The sequence below is a fragment of the Temnothorax longispinosus genome, chromosome 8 (genome assembly GCF_030848805.1).
Source record: "Temnothorax longispinosus isolate EJ_2023e chromosome 8, Tlon_JGU_v1, whole genome shotgun sequence".
NCBI classification, from domain to species: domain Eukaryota; kingdom Metazoa; phylum Arthropoda; class Insecta; order Hymenoptera; family Formicidae; genus Temnothorax; species Temnothorax longispinosus.
The window spans coordinates 4,958,815-4,986,207 of record NC_092365.1 but is presented as its reverse complement, the minus strand read 5'-3'; the positions used below and the strand labels follow the sequence as shown (position 1 = coordinate 4,986,207).

The 27,393-nt window shown below is 41.8% G+C and overlaps 2 protein-coding genes across 5 annotated transcripts; one reads left to right on the top strand and one right to left on the bottom strand.

The window, feature by feature from the left end:
• Positions 1-5: 5 nt before the first annotated feature.
• Tbc1d22 (TBC1 domain family member 22) lies at positions 6-3,777 on the top strand. 3 transcript variants are annotated; one of them, XM_071786247.1, is made up of 8 exons: positions 6-321; positions 1,081-1,263; positions 1,351-1,910; positions 1,990-2,120; positions 2,214-2,468; positions 2,551-2,800; positions 2,880-3,103; positions 3,182-3,777. In XM_071786247.1, exons 2-8 carry the CDS (start codon positions 1,181-1,183, stop codon positions 3,326-3,328), a joined length of 1,650 nt encoding a protein of 549 aa, XP_071642348.1. In that variant the 5' UTR covers positions 6-321; positions 1,081-1,180; the 3' UTR covers positions 3,329-3,777. The 3 variants fall into 3 exon arrangements, with proteins under 3 accessions (XP_071642348.1, XP_071642351.1, XP_071642349.1); XM_071786250.1 differs by lacking the exon at positions 6-321 and adding an exon at positions 380-979; XM_071786248.1 differs by lacking the exon at positions 6-321 and adding an exon at positions 380-985.
• A 380-nt stretch (positions 3,778-4,157) lies between these two features.
• On the bottom strand, positions 4,158-23,553 carry Apoltp (Apolipoprotein lipid transfer particle). Of its 2 annotated transcripts, XM_071786240.1 has the most exons (27): positions 23,197-23,553; positions 22,963-23,120; positions 22,339-22,383; positions 20,228-21,308; positions 19,712-20,075; positions 19,282-19,591; positions 18,538-19,037; positions 18,168-18,463; positions 17,530-18,040; positions 17,223-17,364; positions 16,966-17,139; positions 16,163-16,708; positions 15,160-16,066; positions 13,886-14,984; positions 13,277-13,567; positions 12,977-13,177; positions 12,733-12,888; positions 11,443-12,582; positions 10,999-11,360; positions 9,399-10,780; positions 8,909-9,093; positions 8,222-8,376; positions 6,591-7,765; positions 6,267-6,478; positions 5,071-6,084; positions 4,543-4,992; positions 4,158-4,406 (listed from the first exon to the last, which is right to left on the bottom strand). In XM_071786240.1, exons 2-27 carry the CDS (start codon positions 23,021-23,023, stop codon positions 4,320-4,322), a joined length of 12,846 nt encoding a protein of 4,281 aa, XP_071642341.1. In that variant the 5' UTR covers positions 23,024-23,120; positions 23,197-23,553; the 3' UTR covers positions 4,158-4,319. The 2 variants fall into 2 exon arrangements, with proteins under 2 accessions (XP_071642341.1, XP_071642339.1); XM_071786238.1 differs by having other exon boundaries at positions 22,963-23,553.
• Positions 23,554-27,393: the final 3,840 nt, after the last annotated feature.

Genomic DNA, 27,393 nt, shown 5'->3' with positions numbered 1-27,393 from the left:
TCGCATCGTCGCGTCGAAATCGCGTACCTTGGCGTACCTGCTCGCCCGAGCGAGCAGAGAGTCGCCGCGCCGACGTCGCGGCGTCTTCGGGAGCGTCTCCTGGACGCGCGCGGGAGAAAAGGTGCGAGTGGAACGCGGCGATCGTGCCCGGCGCGCCAAGATCGCGATCTATCGTGAATCGTGACCACGACGACGACGACGACGACGTTGTCGTCGTCGCGACGCCGCCGCGGCGCAGGCGATACCGACGGCCAGACAATAAACTTAGACCCGCTGTCTTCGGTCTACCTCGCGGGATCGTCGCTGCGTCGACTGTGAAATGTAGGAACGCTTTTCTCTCGTCTCTCGTTCTACCCTCCTCGTGCTCTCTTCTTTCCCGTCCGCGGCTCGCGCGGCCAATTCCGACAATCCGACGCGGCTTACGCAACATAACCTTCTCGCTCCGGGAACGGCCAGCGACAACGGAACGGGAGACGGGACTCCCCGCTGCGCTGCACGTAGACGTGTCCTCCACCCCTCCCCCTCCTCTTCCCCCCCCCCCCGTCGACTCCCGCGGACTGGAGCAGACTGGACACTGGAGTGCGTTGCGTCCTGCGTGTGGATACCGTGGATCTCTGTGGATTCGATTGCGGGAACGGGCCGCGGCGCGCGTCGATGTCGGGCGCGTCCTCGTCGGTGCACCGGGGGATCATATGTTATTACCACAATGCGTTTGTTATTACGGGGAATCCGTCCTCTCCTTCCGTTCCACTTGTCACAGTCTTGTCACCGTCCCTTCCGTTGTTGTGATCGCTCTTGCAACAATAGTTAGGCGTTGACAGCCTCACTCTTACGCTTGACATCACGTGTGTGTGTACAAAACTACAACGTGTGTACAACATGTTCCGTACTCTTTGGGTCACTCTTTGACCTCACAGAAATGCTGAGCTTGCGGCCCGTTTTGGAGAATAACAATTGATACATTGTTAAATTTATACGTGTAATTGTACGCGTTAATCTTAGCATATGTTTGTTGCGCGAACTGTGATGCAACGATAACGCTTATGAGGCTACAAAGGAGCACTCTTCTGGTTCTCGTAGATCTGACTGTCATCGCGAGGGTATGAGGAACGATCCGTGCCGCGGCAGCTGCATTGGAGGATTACCAGGTGCGAGCTAACTTTGTGTGTTTCCTTCCGCTATGGAGAATCAAGGTTACCACCATCAAGCCATCTCGACTCACCAGTCTTTCTGGAAGAAGAATACGCGGGCTGTACCGGGAAGGTGTGTATCCCTTTGCGATTTTGCTTTCCGTGTACCTGGAATTTCTCGCGGATCAACTTACTAATCGAGAAATCACTCTCTTCGAAGGCCAAGCCTGAAGCAGGACGTCAGGCCCGGCAAGTTCAATCCCACGGCGATTGGGTCCGGCAATCTGGCCGCCGGTACCGCCAACAGCAGCGGCGGTCACGGTACGGGAAGTGGAAGCGGGGGCTCCACTTCGTTTCAAGACTTTCAGGAGAGCGTGGACGATGCGTGGGACTCGGGGGACGACGAATTCTGTACAGTCTCGGATGTGAGGATATCGAAGAGGGTCAGCCACTCGGCGGCCCTTAGCGTCATCAATAGTCATAGATCTGGCAATAAGTGTTCACAGCCGTCCCATCAGGCGAATGCCAAGGCGGTCCAACGAGAAATTATTCCGGAGGAGAAGAAGGCGGAGGCTCTTCAGAGGCTGGCGGTGCAGCCGTTGCATCTGCGCAACGTGAATCTGCACTCGCAGATGATCAACAGCCAGCATTCCGGCGAGGATGCGGAGCTGAAGCACGGTGCATCGCCCCTGCATAGGCCGACGCAATTCCCCGGTAGACCGCAGCCGCTGAGGCAGACAAATGCTCCCAATAAATTTTTTATACCTTCGAAGGAACAAGGTGAGTATCTGTTCCTTAGTACGTTTAGCAGCGATCCTTGAGATAAGGTTTAAAAAAACGCTTGTGAATCTGCTTTTAGACGGCGAGAGCAAGGTGGACAAGTTTCAGTTACTTTTGGAGGCGTCCGTGCTGAATCTAGATGAATTGAGGCAGCTATCGTGGTCGGGCGTGCCTGCCAAATTACGTTCCGTCACTTGGCGGTTATTGTCTGTAAGTAGAGAGAAGGTAAACGCGCCGCATCATCGAGCCTGATAGAACGCCGTTCGCGAAGCGTTAAGCGACACCGCGTTCGTGACGTTGCAGGAGTACTTGCCGGCTAATCTGGAACGTAGGCAGCCCGCGTTGGAACGCAAACGATTGGACTACTGGAACTTGGTGAAGCAGTATTACGACGTCGAGCGGGATGAGGGTTTTCAGGACACGTATCGCCAGATTCATATCGACATCCCTAGAATGTCGCCGCTCATCTCGCTGTTTCAGCAGACGACGGTGCAGCTGATATTCGAGAGAATATTGTACATTTGGGCGATCAGACATCCTGCGTCTGGTTATGTCCAGGTATTTGTCTTTTTTATTCATTTCATTACGTGGTAAAGAGTCAAGATTCGTGTATCGTTAATTCGTATATCTATTATTGCAGGGTATGAATGACCTCGTGACACCCTTCTTCTTGGTCTTTCTGCAAGAGGCCATACCGATACAAGCCTGGCAGGATTTGGAAAATTACGACGTGGCATCGTTGTCGAAGGAGCAGCGTGACATTATCGAGGCGGACAGCTTTTGGTGTCTATCTAAATTCTTGGATGGTATACAGGACAACTACATATTTGCTCAGTTGGGTATCCAGCATAAAGTGAATCAGTTGAAGGAGCTGATACAGAGGATCGATGGTGAGTATCCTGCTGTGAATTTACCTTGTCTAAAACATTTATCCTTTTTTTTTTTAACATTGTATGGTAACGCTTTTAGCGCCGTTGCATCAACACTTGCATCAGCACGGAGTGGATTATCTACAATTCTCCTTTCGGTGGATGAACAACCTGCTAACCAGGGAAATCCCGCTTCACTGTACCATCCGACTTTGGGACACGTATCTGGCGGAGTCCGACAGATTCGCCTCGTTTCAGCTCTACGTATGCGCGGCCTTCCTTCTTCGTTGGAGGCGACACTTGCTCTTGCAACCTGATTTTCAAGTAATCCATCCGCCATCTCTATACTACAACGTAGATAGAGATAAAGCACGATCGGTTGTCATACTTTCGTGATTGCAGGGGCTAATGTTAATGCTACAAAACCTGCCCACGCAAAACTGGACGGACTCGGAGATCGGCGTGCTGGTTGCCGAGGCGTACAAATTGAAGTTCACGTTCGCCGATGCGCCGAATCACCTGCAGGCCCACGATACAACGACCAGGTGACCACTTTCAGACGGATTGGGTTGACGTTATTATGAATAGTGGCCAAACCGAAAGGCCGAGCGTTACCGAGTTATCGCCGGTACTCTTCCGTCTCGCCGTCACTATGTACTGTGACGTTCAGTCTATCACGGCCATATCGAAAGTTTCCAGACTCCTAACACGCGGTCTCCTACGTTTCGTTCCCGTGTCGGCTATTAAGTTTTCTCGATTACTTTATGCGTTATAGAGTTTATTCCTTTGTTACATTGAAGGACTTTGCGAAAAGGATTTAGATATACTCGCCATGTTCCACTCTGGAACAAAATGTAAAATGCGTTTCAAGACGCGGAGAATGTAACGCGAATCAATTGCCATTTCCCGGTTTTCATTAAATTTTTATATATATAATAAGTTTCAGACACATATTATATACAGATAATATATATAGACAGGAAAGTTTTATATATCGACCCTGTGTTGTGCTTTTACATGGCGATTATGCCGTTTTCTACCAATCTTATATATTCCTACATCCCAATTATCACGAATTTGGTTTCAGAACTAATGTTTACGCCTTAATATCTAATATTAAAACGACATCATGATATTATATTTCATTTTATAGCATACGCTTTATTTTGATATATTTTATATATTAAAATATGCGACTTGCCATATGCCACGGATATATCTTGTAATTTGTGATATGTAAAAGAATTGCGATCGTAGAATGTGAATTATAGGATCTATTTGATATCAGACTTTCTCAATTATCATTTAAAGATAATGCACGCAGATCTGTGCAAGCTCATATTTTTTATACGCTTTTAATGGATATTTTTAATGCGAGTCAGGTTCAATGTCCCAATTTATTGCAAGACAAATCTTGAATTGGAAAGGGAGGTAGGTATATTACCTATATTAAAAGGTTTATTATAAATAAATACGGCTAATACCAGCGAATTATCTAGCATCTAGTATTATCTAGCTACGGCATTTCCTTAATTATATTTCAGTCGTCCTCTATATCGATTTGGCCGTAATCTGCGTCGTCCAACGGCGGCATCATCGACAGCGACTCGTTGAAATTAAAGGTCTCCTGCAATACAGTAAAGGAACGTTCAATTAGACATACTGCAGACAATGACAAATACCTGCATGATATCGCGAGGATATTTTTTAGATTTTTTTTAAACATTTTTTGTTTGGTGCTTCTGATATCATACGGTACATACGCTCACGTAATCCACGTGCACAGGCGTCGGGTATATACACGGCATGCATTCCATCTGCGTGACGCCGTTATTATCGGCGGTGCACTCGCAGAACTGACACTTAGTCGGCTCGGCTGTGAGGGCGATCCTCTTCGAGAAGACGCTCGCGAACTTCTTGATCGAGGCCGACTTCTCGAGACGCAACTTGTCCCCGCTGAATATCGTGCCGTTCGTCTCCAAGGATAGCGGCGTGCAGTAGCCCAGCACGGTCTTGGCGAGCTTGACCTGCCTCCTTAGATCCACGTCGCCGACTAGAACGCGGGAATCTTTCTTCGTGTACGACTTGGCCGCGTCTAAACCGTAGAAAATCTTGCTGATCTTCTCCTTCTCGAACTCGAAGTCGCCGTCCATCAATATGTGCAGAGTGATGTCGTGCTCCAGTAGTACTTGATGCAAGACGGAGTACTCCAGCTGAGGTGAAAAAATTAATTGGACAAGAATTCAAGAATTTATTATTTAAAGTTTATAAAACTTAAGAATCAGGATTACCGTTTGGTTTTCCGGTTCGCAATGCGAGCACGGCATCAGTATAAAGGACTTTGACACGCCAGCCCTGAAAACGAGCCGCGAGGCGAAGCCGATCGCGGCGAAGATGTCCTGACTGCCGCTGCCGATCGGCACGTGGTCGAAATAATCGATAAAACGCGCCACGTTCTTCGTGAAAATCTGCCCATCGAGGATGATGCTCCTGGGTTTGTCGTGCACTCCATCACCACCGAACACTACCAAGGACCATCTGTTGCCCGTGAGATCTTGGTCGTTCAACTCCTTACTGAGCTGCGTGATCAGCAGCTCCATGCTACTGTTCATCTTTATGTCGCGATTACAGCTCTTCGCCTCGACGATGAACACCACGTCGGCCGACCGCGGCACCCTGTCGCCCTCCAGCCGCTTGAAACGACCCTCGGCCACCTGGCTGCCGTCCATCATGGTGCACGTGGTGCACCGGTCGGGTATTCGCAGATAAGTGTCGCGGAACAGACACATCTGCATGTACGACACCGCCACCGTGCACACCTCGGCCTCGGTGAGACTGTTCAAACACATCTCAGCGTACTCGGCTGGGTCGATCACGCCGAAACAGACGCCGAACTCCGAGCTCTTGTTCACGAACAGCTCGTCGCAGAACGTGGCCACCATGTCGTCCTGCTGTTGAACCTTACCGGCGTTATTTGTCGAATCGGCGCAATTCTCGCCGATCGACCAGCTATGAGCGAAGCTGCCGGTGTCCTTTAGGAACAACTTGTTAGAGCCTAGGATGTCGTCAAACTGTTCATTGCTCATCGTGCCGAGGAGACCAGCCGTCTTCCCGTAATACCAGCCTGATAATTCCAAAGTGCATAGGTTGAACTTGAGATTACACTCCAGTCGAAACTGGTTGTGCTTGCGCTCGACCATCACCACGTTCTCCACTTGGTAAACATACGTGTCATTGTCCAACTCGATCGGCAGCTGCAGGTTGCTCGTAATGTCCGTTGATTTCTGAGAAATCAGCTTCATTGTCTGGATAACGCATAGCATTTAATGTAACTACTGTTAATAATTGATTTTGCTATTAAAATATAATGACAGACTTTATGGATTTTTTATCTTTTGTATTTTTGTAAGCATAAATTTTTACTAGTCACAAAGTACTAGTGAAATTTTAATTTAATTTTTATTGTGCAATAATAAATTCTACTGACATCATTGAAGAGGTCCAACTCGATAGCGTTGCTTCCGATTAGGACTATGATCTTGTGGGTGATTTCCTCCGCTTGTTGATCATATTTCACCAAAACTGCGAAAGTGTCGCGCACGAAATCCTTCGCCAATAAATAGGTACAATTTCCGGTGAAGTCAAAGTAACGTCCGTCAAAAGTAATATAATGCTGGGAGCCGATAATCATGGCTTGCGCTGAAACAATACGAATTGTTTGTTAATCGTAGTTTATTATCTATTCGGTCAAAATTCGAAGTCTATTGGACTAAATTAAATATTGTTAAATTTTTGTGACTGCGAGACGAACCTTTGAATGGCGGTAACCAGTTTGACAGCTCCGAGTATGGCTTGTACTGATAATAAAGGCTCCAGAAGGTAGTGTTCGAGGTGACAAAGTACGTTCTGATGTCCGAGATCGCTCTGATCTCCGGTATCTCGTGGAATTCGGGCGTTTGATTGAAAGCATGCCAGGACATGGGCAGTTTCTGCTCCAGGCACATCAGACCCTCGTTAGGATCGAAGATGAACATGGTCTTGGCTTCTCTGTAACGGCTCTCGGCCTGCAGCGCCGTCTGACTGATGTCCATCATCTTGGAATGCACCAGCCGGATGAAACCCTCTACCTTGAGCCTGACTTCGAAGTACTCGCAGAAATAGTTAATTCTGTCGTACAGCTGCTCGAGCTTGTCCACGGCGTAGTTGACCGACGGCAATTTTCGGAGTTCCTTCAGCTCCGACACGATCTCGTCCACGACGTCCTTGAGCTCCTTGCCGAACGGCACGAAGGCGAAGTAGCGCTCCTTCACGAACTCTATCATCAAACCCGAGTATTTGTGCATGTTGGTCACTATATCATTCGCCTTGATGTCGCGGTAGACCTTGTCGATGTCGTGGGTGAAGTTAGTGAAGCGATCAAAGTACGGCGACGTGATGATTTCTTTCTTCCGGTCGTACAAAAAGTCCAGCATCTCCTTGCTCGCCTTCCACACGAGCGTCTCGACGTAATGGACGAAGCGAATGAACAGAGGTTCCATTAACTTCAGGAAGCGATACCATTGCTCTGAGATGGACGAGAAGATCGTAACCCAGAGATTCTCAATGTACTTGATGAAGGACACATGCAGGTTCCTGATAAATCTGTCGTACTTCTCGATCAGCTTCTCGATTATATTCGCTACTTGCGACAAGGAGTCGCCTCTCAGTACAGCGGTCATAATCTCGGACATTTTATGGTAGGCGTTCTTGATGGTATCGATCAACCAAAGCAACGAATTTCGCAAAGCTTCCCCGGAGTCGCCCATTATCTCCCAGATTTCATTCAGGATGTTAGGAAGGGACTCAATGTGACTTCGCAGAGATAATTCGTCAATAACATATATACCGAAACCGACGATGTCTTTGATGTAAAAATCATTTGCGTTATAAGAATCGTTCAAATATACTTTGAGATCTTCAAAGTCGCGCTCAAGAATTTTCAAATCACTGAAAAGAATGGAGAAAAAGAAAATTATATAGGTTGTGTACCTAAATTTTTACACATAATGTTTAATAATGTACATAATTATTTTAACGTTTTTTTCTATTATGCATTATACACAAATTACACTGTTAAATTCATAGTGTCAAAGTATACTCAATTTGAGTCATTTTTAATCATTTCTATAAGTCGCCACTGCTCCTACTCAATGTGTCGTTAATTTAACTAAAACAATGTTAATTTAAACTAATACAGTTAAAATAATACTGTTCTGTGTTAAAATAATAAATTTTGACACACATGGTGGTTAAAAATAACAAAATATTATTTTTCAACTCAAAATATTGGTTTAAATTTCATATTTAACAGTGTATATTATTTATATCATCTGTTTCTCTTAATATTTTTTGTAACGTATCTGACAATATTAGAAGTATTAAATACAGATTTTTAGTACTTACTTCCAATCTTCAACGAATCCTGATACTTCTTCCTGAGCGTCCTCCCACACATCCATGATGGTAGCTCTTACTTCGCTCTTGATATATTGCTTCCAATAATCAATATCATTGTCCACGCTTTCGCACATTTCGTTGAAGGTTGCTTTTATAGTGGTCTAACAACAGTCGTGAGATAATTACTGTTAATTACTTCGAAATTACATTAACCCGTTGAGGTCACACCTCCTAAAAGTAACGTAGAGGTCACATGGTGGGGTCCAATGGACCCCAGGCTTTTTTTTTTTTTAGTATACTATTTTGAGAGTAAAACGCAGGAAGTTTTTTTGCTCTATCTCAAAAAATTTTGATGAATATTGACTCCACAACAGTTGCCATTGGCGTTCTTTTTGATGTATCGACTCAAACCTTGAACTGGAATTTAGTTTATGACTTCCTCTTTATAATCCAATAATTCTTTCAATTTCTTATGTTGAAAAAACGCGAGAAAAAAAATTTTTTTCGAGAAATTTGACTCTTTTCACAAAAATATTCATCAAAATTTTTTGAGATAGAGCAAAAAAACTTTTTGCGTTTTACTCTCAAAAAAGTATACTTTTAAAAAAAAAAAAAAAAAAAAAAAACCTGGGGTCCACTGGACCCCATGTGACCTCAACGGGTTGAACGAATATCTTCAATAAATTATCTTACAATAATATCACTCTTAAGTTCGGGCCGCCATCGCAAAGTTGAAGTAACGAGCCTCGAGTGGTTTAGCTTCAAGTAGAAAGAAACGTCCGAAATTGTTAAGTCATCATCATAGGTTCTATAAATATTAAACATGGCGTTTCGAGCATCCGGAATGTTGCCGTGCATTCTTAAGCTCACTGTCGCATCTACAAAATGAAAAATATTGAAAATAGATAAATCAAGTGAGAAAAGATCGAAGAAAAGTCGAAGACGAAATTCTTTCAATTTTATTTCTATAATAATAACTCACATGAAAAACAGAAGCAATAAAAAGATCAATAAAATTTATTCTAGTTTAGAAGCTTTTTAAAATTTGTAAAATCGAATAAAACACAAAAGACACATATTTAAAACACATTTAAAAATTTCTAATTTTTCAATATTTTTAATATTTATTTTGGTCTTACCAACTTTTAACGTTAATTAAAAGTTTCTGTCTTGTAATATTTACCGGGTGTGTAATTCATCATCATCCATATGAGTTTCTCATCCGGATCCAAGAAGAACTTGCCGGTGGCGTTAAGTTCCGGTGTATTAATAACGCTACCATTTACAATGTACTGAGAAGGCGTAGGATAATAGCCGATCGCAAAATATTTGACCTCGTCATTGTTCACTCTTCGGTAGATTATTTCCCTCGATCTCCGGTCAATCCGACCGATGAATTCCCCAGTTTCACCCGGCATGTAACCGCGCGTGTACCGAGCATGGTTCACCGTCTCGACCAGCATGTATTCTCGTCTATGAACGAATCCTTCGACGTCAAGGTCCAATTTAGTGGTGATATGTTTGCCGGCTATTTTGTAGATATACTTTCTGTTCGATTCGTCGCTTTCGTCCCTCAGCAATGCGGACAACGTTAACAATTTGTCCTCATTGTTGGAATAATCCGTAGTAAAAACAACGTTTAACAGATCCCTGTGGTCTCTTCTCATTAATACACCCTTCATCGTAACATTCTTCTCGAAGGTTGGATGATGAAAACTCAACACGGCTTGCTGTTGACTCTCCATCGACGTGTCGGTGATGTTCAGCCAATCAAAAGCCGCACCAACGTTCCTCGACTTCTCGTCGTCGCGTTCCCATTGTAAATTAGCCTCGGAGTTCACCTCGTCGGTGGTGATCCTGTAGGAGCCACCCAGGGTGAAGTTTCGTCGTGGATAGGAGAAACTGAGGATAAGGAACTGATTGTCCACATCTTCGGTAGTCTTGTTCAGGATGTTCACGTGGTAGGACACCCAGGCGTCCTCAGCCAGGCTCAGCCAGGTGTTCTGGTCAAACTCGCCGGACAGAACCTCATAGTCTGTCTTCAACTGGATCGTCTTGTTTAAGTGCATCGCCTTCAGATGAATGTTCTGGCCGGTGTGGGTAGTCCGGATTCTGGACTCGCCGGCGATGTTGAACGCCGAGCTGTTGTCCAGTCGGTAGACGTTCACCTGTTTGAACTCGACAGTGGGATAGTTGGTACCCTCGTTTCCACCACTGTACTCGTACTGATTCACGTAGACAACGCCTATGGGCTTATAAATGTTCTCCACCGTGATCTGAATGCGGTCCTTGTCGAAACCGGCCCGGGACTCGCTCTTTGAATTATATTGAGCGTGAAACATCTTCTGGTCGTTATACGTCAAGGTCGAATGGCCAGTGGTGACTTGCGGACGTTTCTTGTAGCCGTAGTTCAGAATACCGACGTGACGAGCGTTCAGAGGGACTTCTATGTGTAAAATGCCGTCCAGATTCGAATCCAATCGCTCGCTATGGTAATTGTAATCGGAATTCAGCAGAGCCGTGTTGTTAGGCCAGAAGAACTCGACGAATCTCTTATTCTGTTTTCTGTGCATAGGAAAAGAAATAATTTAGATAAATTAAGAAAGTAAAAAAATACCCTTAAAAGATTATACAAATATTTTTTTAGAATATCACACATTTGATAAATAAAATTCTTGAAAGAATTGATAATTAATATTAAAGTTTTGATTTTTAAAACATTATGCGAAAAAAATTAATGCTTTTCTCTGTAATTTCTCTTATCATGTAGCAAATTCACTTACAGAGTGGTAAGTATAACAAAATTGCAGCCAACGTATGCCAACTGCTGCATAGATATCGTCGCGTTAACGGTTCCGTTAACGTTATTCAGACTTTGGTAAGATATTCTTGCAGTTCCAACCTGCCGTCTTGAAGGATAAAAAAGATCGGCGTTAATTAAATTCGTCTCATTGGAATTAGCGTCGTAATTGCAGAGAAGCACCACCGTTTCCTCTTCGATAAACAAAGGCGTGTATAGAGAATATTTGAGCTCGATTTCCTTCTTGTCAAAGGTGATGTTAAAGAGATTGTTGAGGGATTGCATGGGCAACAATCCCCAAGATAGCCGGAAGTGTCCGTTAATGTCGCGCGTAGCCATTCGAATCTGAAATTTTACATTCAACTTATTCAAGTTCGTACTATCGCGTATTAATTTCATTGCTTATTAATATTAAAGAAATACAAACCGATCCGTCCGAAGCGTAATTGCTCTTCGCTCGAACGGCGTTGTAGCCCACCACGTAAGAAATATCCTGATTCTGCTTGTTAGTGTGATAGCTGATCAGAAATCGATGATCGTCATTGTTCGGGGGTGGCAGCTTTACGACAAACACCGCGTCAATGTTCTGGTGATTGCGGAAACCAATGGTCGCGTTGGTCTCAAACTCCCACGCCTTTCGATCGATGTCCAGATCGAAACCCACGTCGATGTTCCTGTACAATCGGCCGGGGTTCTTGAAGAACACGTGAGTGGACAGCTCCTTCTTGCCCAGGTCCGTGGTGTCGTATCCCGTGATTAATTTCACGAACATGTCCTCCATGTAGTTCAATTTCCATCTCGTGGTTGCGTGACATCGATCGTCGTTTAGTCGATGGTCCAGCCGGACGTCACCGCTTGTGTTGGTCAGCATCAAGTTGCCTTTCACCGTCAGGATCCTGCTGTCGTTCCAGGGTGTCTCAGTGTGAATATATAGAGTGGTATTGCCGTTCACTTGCACGTTCATAAAGGTACTCAGCTGAAAAGTATTCACTTTACCAGCCTCTTGTATATCCGTGCGGGCTCTCACGTCCCAATTCAGATTGTTGAGCACGTTTGCGTCGAGGGAACTATTGAATGATCCGCCATCGACATCCAGTAAGAGACTGAATTTCTTTCTTCTCAGCCGCAAAACGAGTGGCTCGGTGTTCGCGCTCTTCGGCTCGGCTTTTACATCTATCGAAGAGAGAGTTTCATGCAGAAGGATGACAGAGCTGACGTCGTAAGATTTCGCTTGCAGTTCGTTCTTCAGCTCTCCCCTGATGTCGTACAACGATTCGTTGATCTGTCTCAAGTCACCGTGGAACTGGAAATGGGGTCTTTGCGACAGCGGCGTGTATAAATCGGCGCTGATCTTGTCGTTGTTTAAATTTCCAATCAGCTGATACTTTTGATTGCCGAGATGCGTTACGTGCACGTTTAACTTGGCGGTATTGTTTACGTGAATCGCGTTGCTGTAGAGGATGTCAGTCTCCAATGATTTTAAAGCTCTTATCCAGCTTTCCAGCTTTGCGGAAGCTTTCACGAGATGATACTCATGTTCTACTTGCCAGGCGGACTCAAAAGATATCTAGAAAGATAGCGGCTTGGATTTAAATCTATTTAATTAATACTAATTTAATCAATATAAAAATCAAATCAACCACAAAATTGATGAAAAATAATTATTATACTTGTACTTTGATCAGATACAGATTACAAATAAATATCAATGCCTTACATGTTTTGATACTGGCTCTTTCATCCTTGCGTTGAACTTAACTTCCTTCCTATCTCCGGTGAAATCCTTTTTTACAGCAATTGATGTTTGCGGTATTTTTATAACGGGCGAATCGATCGCACCCGAAAGCATCATATCTAGCAAAGCGTGCTCTAACTACACAAAGAAATCAAAATTTTTTATTTTGACAGTTTTTTTATGCAAATATTTATTTTTATAAATTTAAAAAATTGTGCAAACTCACTCTTGCACTTCCAAGTACATCCAAGATCAATTTGTCTCCACGAATCGCAAGTGTACTTTTGTGAAGAAGGCCCTCGATGTCGTAGGTTGCGTTAACACGGAAGGTTTTGAGAAATTCTAAAGGTGTCTTTATGTCGAATTTTACCAAATGCGCCTTTCCATTCTTAATGACTCGATATGTATAATTGCCGTGAAATCCAGTCTGTGTAAAATTTTATGTGCTTACTTAACAGATTTTCATTTCGATAGTATATTGTCAGTTATAAGAATATAAAATAATGCGTCAAATTAAAAATATTACCTCGAGCCACGTAGTATCTTTTTTTCTGATATTTATGTCCATGTCCATGAGGTAGGAGAGATTCTCCATATCGATGATAAATGCGTATAATGATGTTATTTCTCTAATTTTGCCGAACGATATATCAATATGTAGATCATTCTTTATATGAAAAACATCTTCCATGGTAAAGCTGTCGTCTATGACGATTTTTTCGGGTGGCAATTGTACTTGACCTAATATTTTATAGGTATAACCTTCAGTATCGATATCCAGCTCTGCCAATATATTCGGGATTATTGCAAGCCAGATCTACAAATAAATAAATATTTACGTTACATTTAATAATTATTAATTATATAACATTAAAAAATAATAATTATATTTATATTTTAAGAAAATAAATATTACAATATTCTTCTACAATAATTTTTAATTAATTTATGTTAATTTCTCTCGTAATTATACATTAATATTCAAAATTTTAATTAATAGTATATTTAAACTTTATAATTTAATTATATAATTTAAATTTTATATAATTCTCTAATTTAAATTTTAAATCCTTAAAATCATATTTTTATAATAAAGTTTTTGGAATCATCGTTTAGTTATTTGAATTACAATTACCTGCAATTCCCCTCGCCAATAGAGAGCATCCTCATCCTCTTCCTCCTCTTCTTCCTCTTCTTCCTCCGACTCAGAATCGTTCATCGTGAAACTTCTAATCCCCGGTTTCAGCGGAATTTTAACGGGTGGTGGTTTCGGTCCACCCATAGCCTTGACGCCGAATTTGGTATCTGCCAGTCTCACTGAGAATTCCGTGTCTACGTTCAACATTTGCTCGAGTTCTGTATACGTCACGATCAACTTTGTAATCACGCCGCACTCTTGCAGACCCTCGAGAGGCGTGAACACTATGTAGCTATAATCAAAATCGGTGATGTTGTTATAGTGCCAAGTGCCGAGGAAGCCCGCTGTGATGTTGTTATAACCGACTCTGAAGTCGGCCTCGCGTCTATTCAGCTTGACCACCATCAACGCCTTCTGTAACACCTCGAGGGGCGTTGCCAGCATGAGCTTGACGTTGAAATCATAAGTGGCGGTAAAGACTTGGCACAATCCCTCAACGCCCAGAGGACCGTTCGGGGTGACAACTTCCGCCACGACATGATGGTTGCTCTCCGACAGACCGAACCTGCCACGAACAAAGGCGAACTTCTCCAGTGGCGTGGTAACGTTGAACTCCACCTTGGACTCTTTCCAGTGTACGAGATTGCCGATTAGTTGACCGGTGTATTTGCGTTTATCCAGGTCAAGATTGGCCGCGCCGTAGAACTTCCAGCTGGTCATGAGACGCAGCTGGCACTTGAGCTCGCTCTTCCGATAGTTCATCAGAGGCGAATGCAAATGCAAATTGCCGGTCAAGTTGAACACGTCGTCCGATTGCTTGTCCAGGTGCCAAACACTGCGCGCATCGATCGTCTTGTCGGGGTTGTACTTGATCAGCATGTGTGTGTCCGCCGTTTGCGAGCGTAGTACCTTGTGTGTGACATTCACAGTCACCCATGAGTTGGAATGCACGGTGCTGATCAAGCCACAGTTCGCTGTCCACTCTTTCAGATCCTTGACCTCGCTCACACTAGCGTAGAACTCCGCCATCATATGCTGGGAGTCCTTCCAGTGAACGCTGCTGCTAGCTAGAATCTTGTCTGGCAGTTGCAAGTATCTGCAAAGAGAGCAAAAATAGAATCGAAATATACTTTTGATAACATCTTATTAGAATTAATAATTTTATCATTATAATTAACTTTGTTACATTTTTAATTATTTTTAATGTAACAGCGTTTTAAATATTCTATTGACGCATGCATAAATAATTCATATACCGGATGCGTGCTTACTTCGCGTTCAAGGCAGTCTTCTTCCAATTTTCAAAAGGCGTTAACAGCTGCGATTCCAATTTGACAGTAGTTATTTCCGGTCGCACGGCATAGTCCGTGCCGATTGACGCCTTGATCACGCTCTCCGGACCCCAGTCCAGAATAATATCCACCAGGTAATTGTGTGGACTACGTGCGATCAAGTCACAAGAGCCGGTAACTAATCGACCCGGATAAGTCAGCATTACCATCGCGCTCCGTTTGATCCCGGGAGAAGTCGCGTTCATCAGATACACCCTATTTAAATGCACCATTGTCCCCAGCTTCAAGGCGGGATCTCTATTAGCGTCCCACTTGATTTCCGCCGCAAGCTCTTTCCGGTCCTCTTCGTTGTAACCGCTCAGGGTCAGATGCACGTCCCGCCATTTGTCCAGGTGTAGCTCCACGCGAATCTCTCGCGTGGTGTCGACGTTCGTCATCGCCGAGTACACGTTGCCGTGGTATCTCGCTTCCACGTAAGACATCAGGCTGGTCGCCGACACCACCGTGTGATTCAGCACAAAGGCGTACTTGTCGTAGTCCAGCTGCTCGACGTACAGGCCGACTTTAAGGTCGCTGTGATTCTGATACAACTGGCAATTGAGCAGAATCGGACTGATAAAGCTCGGCGATTTTAAGATCATTTTCAGGTGATGATTGACGATGACGGCCGACGATCGGTCGGAATAAGCGCCGCGCGCGGTCATGTTGTGACCGCTGAACCACGTTCCAGAGAACTCCAGGTCGTACTCGTTCTGCGAACGCTCGTTGATACGCGCGTCGATCAGCATCGAATTGAAGTTCGGGATCGTCAAATTCGTGTGACCTTCCATAGAGAATAACAAACCGCGCGGCATGATGATGTTAACGATCAAACTGATCTCCTTGCCTGTAAAACAGGATTAAACACAGAATTTCTAGATTTTTTCTATAGCCAAATAAATTTCATTTACAAATATGAACAATTGTGAATTTTGCATGTTACCTGGCGCGTATCCTATGAGAAAACTAGTCTTCGATTCGGCGCCAAGGACGTAGTGATTGACTCCCATCTTGAGATCCAAGTTCTGAATAGGTTTGGTAACGGCTATCAACGCGGTCACTTTCGTGCCTTGATTCTGAAAGTACATCTTCGAGTAGGAGATAATGAGTTGCGCCGTTAGCTTGTGCCGGTCGTCCTTAAGATGCGGATTGGAGTTTATCTCGGCGTGGAGCTCCAAGTGGCCGAGAGCTTGCTGGTACCAGGCGCTTATTACAACGTTGAGTTGCGGATAGGCGGTGGAGTGCAATTTCATTTCGGCGGCCTTGTACGTTAGCGTCTTCGACGAGCGATTGGACAGCGAAACCTCCAAGTGGAGGGTCTCTTTCCTCGGCATACGTTGCAACTGATAGTCAAGCTGAAAATCGCCGGCCAGACTGATATTCCGCCGGACAATGTAGCCGACCAATTTGCTCCAGACTCGCTTCGTTTGGAAGGTCAGGTCTATATCGAACTGAGAGACGTTGTTCTTCTGTGCGTTTCTAATAACACCTGGCAATTTTAACTTTTTTAGTATTCCATCTCTCAACTTTTTTTAGTTCTTTTATAATATAATCATAATACATTATTATATATATTATTATGATAACTAATTGGATTTTTAAACGCTTTAAAAGTTTAAAGATAATTAGAAAGAAAAGTTATATATTATTTTTCTAAAAGAAAATATTCGAAAGAGTTATAACTGATTGTAAGTATAAAATGGTAATTGCTTGATTATATAAATGCAACTGTGAGCGACGAAATACCTGAAATGGCAGCGACGCGTTCGCTATTGATAGTTAAATGGGCTACAGGATGATAGGTATAACCGTGATTGAACTTCTTCCTCGTGTAACCCAAGCTGGCATCTAAGTGCTTTGTGCCATTAATGTCAAAACCGATGTCTATAAAAATCTCATCTTCGGAACGTTTGTATGTACCTGAACCGTACAGACATTACTATAATATCTTCGTCAATCGTCGCTATTAGAGAAAACTAGATATAAATTTAGAAAACACTAACCTTTAGCAATTAGGGAATTACCAGCCGAATGAAATAGAGCAGTAACGTTATTATTTATTGTGTCAAAAGTGACAACAGCGCTTATTTCCCTGTTCACCTGCGAGCCAGGCGTGTCGAACATCAACTTAAACGTGCTAAACTCCTGGAAGAAAATTAAAAGAAGCTATGAAGAATATCTGTCGCTTTCACAATTTTACTATAATTCTCATTGAATATATTAATATCGTCATTTACTTATCACAATTATTATCGAAAATAATTTATACGAAAGTATTATATAAAAAATGATTCGTGATTCTGATTATACCTGAGTCTTATTCCAACTGTATTCCAACACGTAATTCTTGGCGGTTGGATCGGCTTTGAGCAAGGAGACCTTAAAGAGCGTGAGACCGTCTAAAACAAAATAGGGCGCACTAGAATCCTTAGTCACGTTTGTAAATTGATAATCGGTGCACATCTTTAAGCCTATCAGTCTGTCTAAGGCGGCCCAAGTGCAAGTAGTGTTGCTAATAATATTCTTGGGCACGACTGCGAGGTGTCGCGAGTTCTTCTGATTCTGATCGGCTACCAAAACACCCAACGGTCTCTCCTGGACCTCGCCACCGTTAATCTTGATGAGAGCGACGTCCGAGACTAGCGAAAATACTTCGATCTTGCGGTTCGGTAAACCCAAACTGACGTGCACTAAACGGGTGTTGTTTATATTCAGATGAAGCTGCATAGTTCCGGAGGAGTAAAGGTTCGTTCGCAGCTTGAGCCCGGCGGATTTGTAAAAAGCGTCCACCGTCATTGTGTTCATCATATCGATACTCATACTGTAAAAAAAAAAAAATAAAGATAGAAGACTCTAAGATAGATAATTGTAGATAAACTTAGAATTTTTTATAATTTTCGAAAATATTAAAGATGACATACACACATTAATACAGAAAGGGTACAAACCTGGAAGCAATATTGGCAGTGAGTTGAAATTCCTTATCGGATAGTCGAGCGTCGTTGAGCATTTTTGAGATCTTGAAGTAGCAAGCCGCGGAACCGGCGAGATCTAAACGAATTGGCAGTCCGGACCCCATCGGTACTACATAAGAAGAATCCAAGAACATCCCAGCCCTTTCGTAGAGAATTTCCTGCATAGCCAGAAACTCCTTTATCCTCTGCCAGGGATTGAAATTCGCTATTGCAGCCCTCACTTGCTTGTCGCCGTCCAGCATCGTGAACATCAACTCGTTCCCGAATACCTTTCGCAATAAACAAGACACCGTAATATTATTACAATTAAGATGTATTTTTATTTTATTTACTTTTCTATTACCTTGTAACCGAGACTTATTTTCGGATGATCGAAATTATTGTCGATAATATTAGGCAATCGTTTCACACCGTCCCAATAATTCTCATTCTCCGGTGCCGATCTGAAACGTCTGAGGAAATTCTGGAGATGATTCGAAATTCGTTCGTTACTGTAGATGCCATCCGGACCGAAGAGATTCTCCGCGTAATATTCGAGGCCCTCCATTCGCGCTGTGATTTCGAACAGATTCACGGACTGCCCGAGGAAATCGGTGGTCACGTTGAAAGTGAGCGATCGCGGCACGTATGACTTCGGTGAGAAGATCAAATTCGTCTGATAATTCACGCCAACGTCATATTCTTCGGAGAAGAAGGAGCTCTCGTAACTGCGCGAGAACTTTCTGATATCACTGTTGAACTTGTTGCCGATGTCCCGATCCGTCAGCAGACTTTGGATCTCGACTCTGGTAGGCGAGGCAGAATTGTACAGATTCGTCAAGTGGCTCCATACGAAAGAACCGACTGTAAATAAATAAGGAAAAAAAATATAAATTAGAAAAAAGTAATTTCTTTTCGTTAAAAACTAGAAGCGAGAATAAATCAAGATTGCTTTAGAGTCTTAATAATTAAAACTGCTTTAAAAAAATACGCATATTAAATATCTATAAATTTTTCAAAACACCCGAATTGAACATCATTCTCGATCTTTGAATGCAGAATGCTGTAATAAAGATTTAAATGTTTAACTGTGAAAAGTGCAACGAACCTTGGTTGACTTCTTCTATTTTGAGAGTGTGCTTGATAGTCTTGATAACGTTATAATCGGGGCAACGCATCACCTGTAAGTAAGAAGCTATACGGATCTCCGTGTCTAACGTCGTATTGCGGTAATAATCGAGGAAGAATTCGTCCCGAGTCTCTTCGCAGGACGGCAGCCTACGGTGAGCATCGACGGCGGCAATGCGAACTTCCATGGGTAAGAATCCACCAGTGTCGTCTATGCATTTCTTCAGTTCCCTTTGCAAGTCCTTCGTTTCGAGTCCCATGTTGCCGACAGCTTTCAGAGCTTCCAGCGTCTGCAATTAAATTAGGTACATTAAAAATTGTTTTTATTTCTCACACGCTTCTACGTACGTGTATATGTTTCATCTTATATTTTACTACAAATGGTGAGAATAAATTAATAAATATCTTACTTCTTTCGTCGAAGGAGAAGGATGAAAACGGGGCTCGCAGCCTTGCGAAATTTTCTGTTCAAGATGCGACAGGAACACGTTCACCTCTTCCAAATTACTGCAGTCAGCGTCGTTATTTCTGCAATACGTATAAATGATAGTCGAATAGCCGAGAATAAACTGAACGTGGGGAATTTGAGACTGGAACTCCAGTAGCTTTGAAAGAGCTTTGATAGTGTCGCGATCCGGTTGTGGAAACAAAGCGAAAGTGACGATCCAATTATTGACGGTCATCTGATTAACGTATTTCTTGATTATCAGGTCATTCATTACGTTTACTGCGGCGTTGCTATTTAAATGTGGCAGTGCCGCAACAATATGTTTCCTGTTGAATAAAAGAAGAGCAGAAATGTTGTTAAATTGCATTAAATAAAAAAAAATTGTCACAATTTTTTATTTTATTTTTTTAATTATTAATCCTTCGAATTTTTTGTTAATAAGAAAAATGTTACATCTAAAAACACGGCAGTTACGTACTTCCCATTTTTGCAAATGCTGTTAGCTCTGCTAAATAGCTGCGACAACAAGGGATAATCCAAGAAGCGTGCCGAATGGACGAAATTAGTGAATACTTCGGAGAATCTCTGCTGCAACTCTTCGGCGTTTCCAAGTCTGCACATGGTCTTCAGCAAGTCTCTGGAGGTTCGCAGCTCACCGTGCATAGTCTTCAGGGTCTTCGCGTGATCGTACAGCAACGTGGTCCTCTTGACGCGAGGTGTACGTCGCACGAAATTATCCTCGTCTCTTCCGTCATCATCGTCGTCTTCATCCTCCTCGAATCCGTGGACGGAACTCGTGCTTTCCTGAACCAGCTGAAGGACCGTTCGAGACTCGGTTTTGGCACCGGCTTTGTCGCCGTTGGAGAGCGGCTGCAGCAGTCGTACCTCCTCGCAGACCACCCTCTCGTAGATGTTATGATCGATCGTGATCTCGCAGTCGCTGCGCGACTTGAACAATCCGTGCTGGCGGTGCTGCTTTCGCGGACTTCTGTAGGGATTCGACTGCACGACAGAGAAGTACTTGGGCCCGTTCCGGCAGTCGGCCAAGTGCTTGCTCTTCTTCACGATCAGGCTGGTCTTCTTGGCCTCGTACAAGCGGTAGTGGGTGTCGCAGGCGCCGTGAACGTCCACCTCGTCGCCGCGATGGTCCACGTCGAAACGCCGCATGCTGTTTTGCAGCATCGACAGGACGCCCCGCTTGATGTTTAACGCCCAGACCGGCTCGCGCCGGTCCGGGCACAGTTCGTGGATCAGCCCGTCGTCGAAGGTGAACCTGAGCGCGTGACGCTCGAGGTTGGCCTTGAACTCGGAGCCGGCGCGATCCGGGAACTCGGGGTTGTACGCGCTACGATCGTGGCTGATGCTGGCGTTCAGAATTCTCAGGGTGCCCTCGCAGGGGTTGTCGAAGTGCACAGACAGGGTGGCGTCGATGTGCAGAGCCGAATCATTTCTCGAATGATGGGACAGCAGGTGATAGCCCAGATTCGTGCTCACATCCGCGGAATATGTGTACACGTAATGGATATCTTCGTGATATTTGAATTTTCTCTCCAACGGAACTGAAAGGGACGGACACATCGTGTTTATAATATTGTTCATTTATGATTATAAAACATTTTCGATTTTATATATATTATTTTGCAACAACAGATTCCTAACATAATTTGAAATTTATTTTTTCTACGGAGAAATTAAAGAAAAAGGCGAAGTTTCATTTCGATATTTTCCAAACTTCGTGATTTCCAATTTCGTGATTTTTTTACTTCAGAATATACATTAGCGAATACTTCCTATTTAATTCATTTCATTAGTAACACTATATTAAAGATGCGAGAAAAAATATAAAGAAATGAACATTAATATGTATTTCTGGAAGATAAAGTTATGGCTAACATTTGTTGTTTACTGTGATTGACGTTAGTAAAATGTTTGTGCTTCGAAATATTTTTTGTGTCTATCAATAATCTGTTTTCTTAATCATTATCAATTCCTCGTATTCTGTTATCTATGCAACTACGCGTTTGTGTGCAAAAATAAAATGTCGGAGTCCTTCACCTCGATAGACATAAGTTCTACGATATATTCGTCGAAATTAATTCAAATTTAAGCAATAAAAAAGAAATAGAAATATATATGTATTTGTATATAAAAGGAAAGAAAGAGAAACATTTCGGATTAAGTTGATAAATTAATTATAATTAGTTTGATAAATTAATCAATAAATTGTTACATGATATAGATTATTTATATTAGAAAATTTGTTTGTATGCGCGCAGCAACGCAAGCAAGATACTATCAACACGTTTATTTGCGTAAAACAATCAGTTTGCGCGGATTAAAGTGCAAAATATATTATCTTTCTTTAAAATTATTGACATTTACGAAGAGAAAAATGCAACGGAGAATAATTTCACGTTAGCGGTTTACAGAAAAAATGCGTGAGTCGTTAGAAAAATGAAACGGTTCTTCGTTTCCTCTTTCAACGATGCGCCATGGGATAAACTCTTGTAACTCAAGCCTATGGAAATATGATAGCTAAGTGTCGAACTGTGGCAGCCTGGACTATGTCTGCATGAAAATATTACCTACCCTTGCACTTTGTTCGGCCGCATAGCGTTGGGTCCTTGGCAATCTCTGTGGGAACGAAAAAAATCGAAATAAATGTTACGCACATGTGAAACATCTGGCAATCTGGCGTATATTAGTATATATATATTACATTAGTATATTAATATATTTTATAATAAATTTTTTCGAAAAATAACACGTCCATTATTATACTAAGGCTGGAATGTATAATATATATTATATTAAAAAATTTTAAATTCTTTGATAGAAATAAATTTCAATAATAAATAAATTTGAATAATATTTAATAATAATATTTAGTCTTAAAAAATTGGATTGTTCATTCAAGAATGACATTTTTAATACATTTTTATAAGCGCTATATTCCCAAACCATTAAGTCAAATATAAATTCACATAGCATTTTTTATTTTTCGTTAATTTAGCGCGTCTCTCAAGTTTTACGCGTATAATATAATTAAACCAGTTACTTCGAGATCATTTTCCTACAATATGAATCTGGGCGAAACCCTGATGCTGCGTCCCGTCGCAAAGTACACCGTCGTTCGATAACGATTACGAGGAAATTAATGAGACACCGGACGCCGTAATAAATATATACACACCGGAAATTAACGATAATTACCTCCTCGCGCGGCAGTTATCGCGCACGCGAGTGCAAGAAGCAGTATCGCCTTGGCGGTCATGGTTTTCCGGGGGGGGGGCTACCCCTTGTCGCTCCCGGAATTTGCGAAACCCTCCGAAATCGCTCCTACCGCGTGGTCTTCATCCCTCGACGTGAGTCTATCGAAACATACGTCTCGTTATTTCGCCGAATCGATAGGGATCTGTCAATACGCGAACAATATCAAAGGGGCACCTCCGGAAGGATGAGGAACTTTCGCGATAAACGGTCTTCTCGCGCACTGTTCACTGTATTCTTCTCTTCCTGCAGTTTCCCGCGTCACTTCCAATCCTTGAAAGTTCAACTCGAAGAGATCTTAAATCACACTTGAAGAGATGTATCTACGGAGATCTGACGTTGCCGCGGCGGCTGGGCGCTTTGTCCCGCGGCGAAAATATCCGCGATAACCACCCGGGCGATAAACCCGGGGTGTGGATCGGCGGCTTGATTGGTGATGAAAATGGAAGTGGAGAGAGTAGAGAGAGTGTGTGCGGCGTCCACTGCGTTACGACTAAATAAGTATTTCCGTTGCTGGTCGACCGACGAATGGCCGAACGACGAGGGAGCGCATCGGATGTTAAAGGTCTCCCGATGCTTTCTGTGTTTGCGCAGGGGTCGGAGGTCCGCTTACCCGATAAGATATAGCTGCCTGCGACCGGATCCTAGGAAGCCTCGTCTCTCGGCGCCAAGCGTGTCGCACGCTGGAAATCGTCGGCTTCGAATCGTCGAAATCGCCAGTTTCGCTGACTCGACTGAAAGGGAAGGGAGTATCTTTATGCAAATAGCTTAAATTTGTATTCGTTTACCTTGTAATCGTACGTCGCGTTCTTTATTTTCGCGCCGAATTTGTTTCCAAAAAGCAGAAAAACGCAGCCGAACAAGACGGTCCCGAAAGAGATAAATTGGCTCGCTCAAAATGATTGTAAAGATGCGCGAAATATTACGTAAACTAGAAGATGTAATAGGATTGCGTTATACTTTTCTTGCACATTCGAAAGTGCTTGTTTAGAGCTTCAGCTCTTCCGTACGAAAAATAAAGATATCTTTTTCTCTCCTAGTTTTAACGTTACGCGGAAATAACCGGATCTATCTACATTCGCATACAATTTGTCCGGGTATCGTTGGCAGCGTGAACAATTCTTTTTCATTTTGTGAAAAATAAAAGACGAGTATGTGGTGGATGTCGAAGAGTTTCAAAAATAATCGTTGCCTTTGAGTATCAACCTGAGGGTTCGAATATATAAACGAGAATAAAGAACGAAGAAATTAAACATAAGAAATTAGGGGAATCAGGGAATTGAGAAACCACATTTTAGGACACATTTTCCACAATAAAGGAATCGATTTATTATAGAGTAAAAGATAATAAAATTATTTTTTACTGTGCATAAAATCCGCGGATTAAAAATCAAGTTTGATTAAATTCTAATTAACTTAATCGATGATTAATTTGCCAGATAACATCTGTGCTATTTTGTTAATTACAGAATGGATTTTTTTAAGTTTATTCGAAGTTGCCCTAAAGGCTCCGTTCCTGATTATGATTTTGACCAAATTTTAATTATATAACTAATGTTTATTTCTATCCACGTAGATTAACTTTTTTCTCGGTTTAACTAAACTACTTTTTATCTTTTTCTAATTTTCAGAACTAAGAAAAGATAAAAAGAAGTTAAACCGAGATTAAAGTTAATCTACGTTGGTAGAAATAAGTATAAATCGATTAACTTTATTAAATATATAACTTGCTACGTAATATCTGTACTATTTTATTTTATTTTATTATAATGGATGGAATTATTTATTCTTTGCTATTAAACATAGAGAAAGAAGATTGAATCCAACGAGTTGTATAATTAGAAATTTTTTAGCTAATTCTGAATTAATTGTCGACCAGCTAATCGGAGCTAATCGAGCTCGCCCTAATTTCTTTTGTTCACTTCGTGTAGCGTGTTCCTAAGTTTACTGTGCACGCTAGTCGCCACGGTTGCGTTTCACGCATGATATGTACAGCCGCACAGAAGTTGTTGAAGTTGAAGTGTGAAGAAGATTAAAGTTCGTTCCGTTTCTCTTCATGCGCACTCTCTGCGCGCATGAATGGATCTCCCAACAAATACATACGCTACCCCACCTCTTCCGGTGCATGAGACCGCATGAAGTCTGATGAAGTACCTCACCTCGCGCAAACTGCCGAACATGGCAATGACAGTGGATGACAGTTCCGTGGAGTTGGCGCGACCAACATTTTTGCCATGTGCCTAGAAAACGTGAAATCATTATAATGCGCGCATTCTTACGCAAATTCCATCTTCTTTCAACAGAATTACGTTAATTCACAAAAATTGATCGTTAGGACGTAGATGGAAGTTGTTTTCAAACTGCGAGCGAGCTCTAACTCTCAACTAAATGTGGATGTGGAGTTTTGCTACTTTCTTGGATAGAATCAGACTTTATCTTTTAAATAAAAATTGATTCTATGCAGAAAGAAATAGCAGGATAATTGCTCTATCTGTACTTATCGCTATATTTTCTTGTATCTTCCAGCATATAATAACTATATACAGCATCAAGTTTTGTCTTTTACATAAAACTCACAAGGTGGAGAGCAATTATTTTTATTTCTTTTTTTATGTGTAAAAATAGGAATTTCTATCCATAAACGTGCAATAAAAATACATGTCCATAGTTAAGGATTAAGCCACTTGACAATGTCTAATCGCGCTATCATTTCAGTTTTGCTTTTTAAATACCGATGGTATACATAACAATAATCTTGACATTGTAATAATAGATATGGCGTACTTTGTACAAAATTTAATTTCGGTAAATTCGTTTGCAATTAATTAAAGTACAAGTAATAAGTTACTAAAAAACTGAATAAATAAAAAACGAATTTAACTAATAAGCGATTTGATTTAAAACGTTCATTTTGTGACATTTTGACCGGCCACTTTGCGAGTGAAACAAAAGATGTTAGTTAAAAAAAAAACGATTTTATAATATAAATACAAATATTTTTCTTTTCGACTTGCTTAAATAAAAAAGAATAAAGACACTGCCAATACTAAAAATCTTAATCAAATAACCTGACATAAAATAAATAAAATTAAGAGGATGTCAAGACAATAATAAAGCAAATCAATATTAATTAAAAATTTTTTAATAATCTAGTAAAATATATAAAACAAAGTAACAATCGAATGGATATTACGTCAAAACAGTTTGATAAAATAGCTATAGTCAATAGTCGAACTTATAATGATGTAAGTATAGGTAATAATCAAGAATTGAAATGACATGATGTAAGTTAAAATAATAAAAGTAAAGTAAATAAAATTTAGTCAAAAGTCAATAAAATGTTGTGACAAATTTCGTCATTGGAAAGATGAAAAGCGCGAAAAAACCAAGATTTTCGCTCAAATTTAAAATGGACCTGCGAAGAATTCGGTGATGGCAAAAATAAATCCCTACTTAGTGCTTACTGTATATATAATGTAGAATACTAATATCTAGGATACCTTCGAAAAACTCACTGAACAATAATCAATCATTCCCGCTAAGTAGCACAAAAGTTTGAGTACCTTCTCGTGATAGCGTTCCGAGACCACGTGCGAGGACATGTTTCGTATGTATAATATGAAACACAGAGTCTACCACCTTCTCCTCCTTCTTTCACTGTTCTACATAGAATTAATCGGAATCATCAGCAAAAGACGGTGGACAATCAGCCTTGCTCCGCAGAAGTTCCCGAGAATTTTTTAAATTATTAGAACTAGAAAAAAAAGAAGTTAAACCAAGATCAAACTTAGGTAATCTACATTGGAAGAAATGGACATAAGGAAGGGTACTTTGACAAATCTAAGAAAAGCTCGTTTGTGACGTGTGGCAATTGGGACTTAAAAACCATGCTGCCGAATCAGTACGATTTGAATGGTATTACTATACCTTACAGAATCAATTAAAACAATGGATAGATCTGAAGCGCACGTTTTGTGAACCCACCGGGTATTATCCGAAGAGCTTAAAGCAAGGGCATGCTTGCGCGATTAAAAAATAATTGCAAATATATATCTTATGATATACTATCAAAATTTTAATTTTTTGATATATCAGATAATAATAAAAGATGATAAAAGTTATTGGTTAATGCTTGCACTGTTTAATTATAAACCATCCAAAAATAAAGAATAATGATGTTATAAAAAGTACGTAAGTCGTATAAAGTGCTGATTCAATGTATAAATTTCTTTTGAGGAATTATCCAATTATCCCGGAATAATTGGATCGCGCGGAAATATCGCGACGCGTTGCAAATTAAGCGAACCGGATGTAACGTTCGATCATCATCCGCGGTTATCGCTTATCTCATTAACGTGACGATGTTAATTTAGT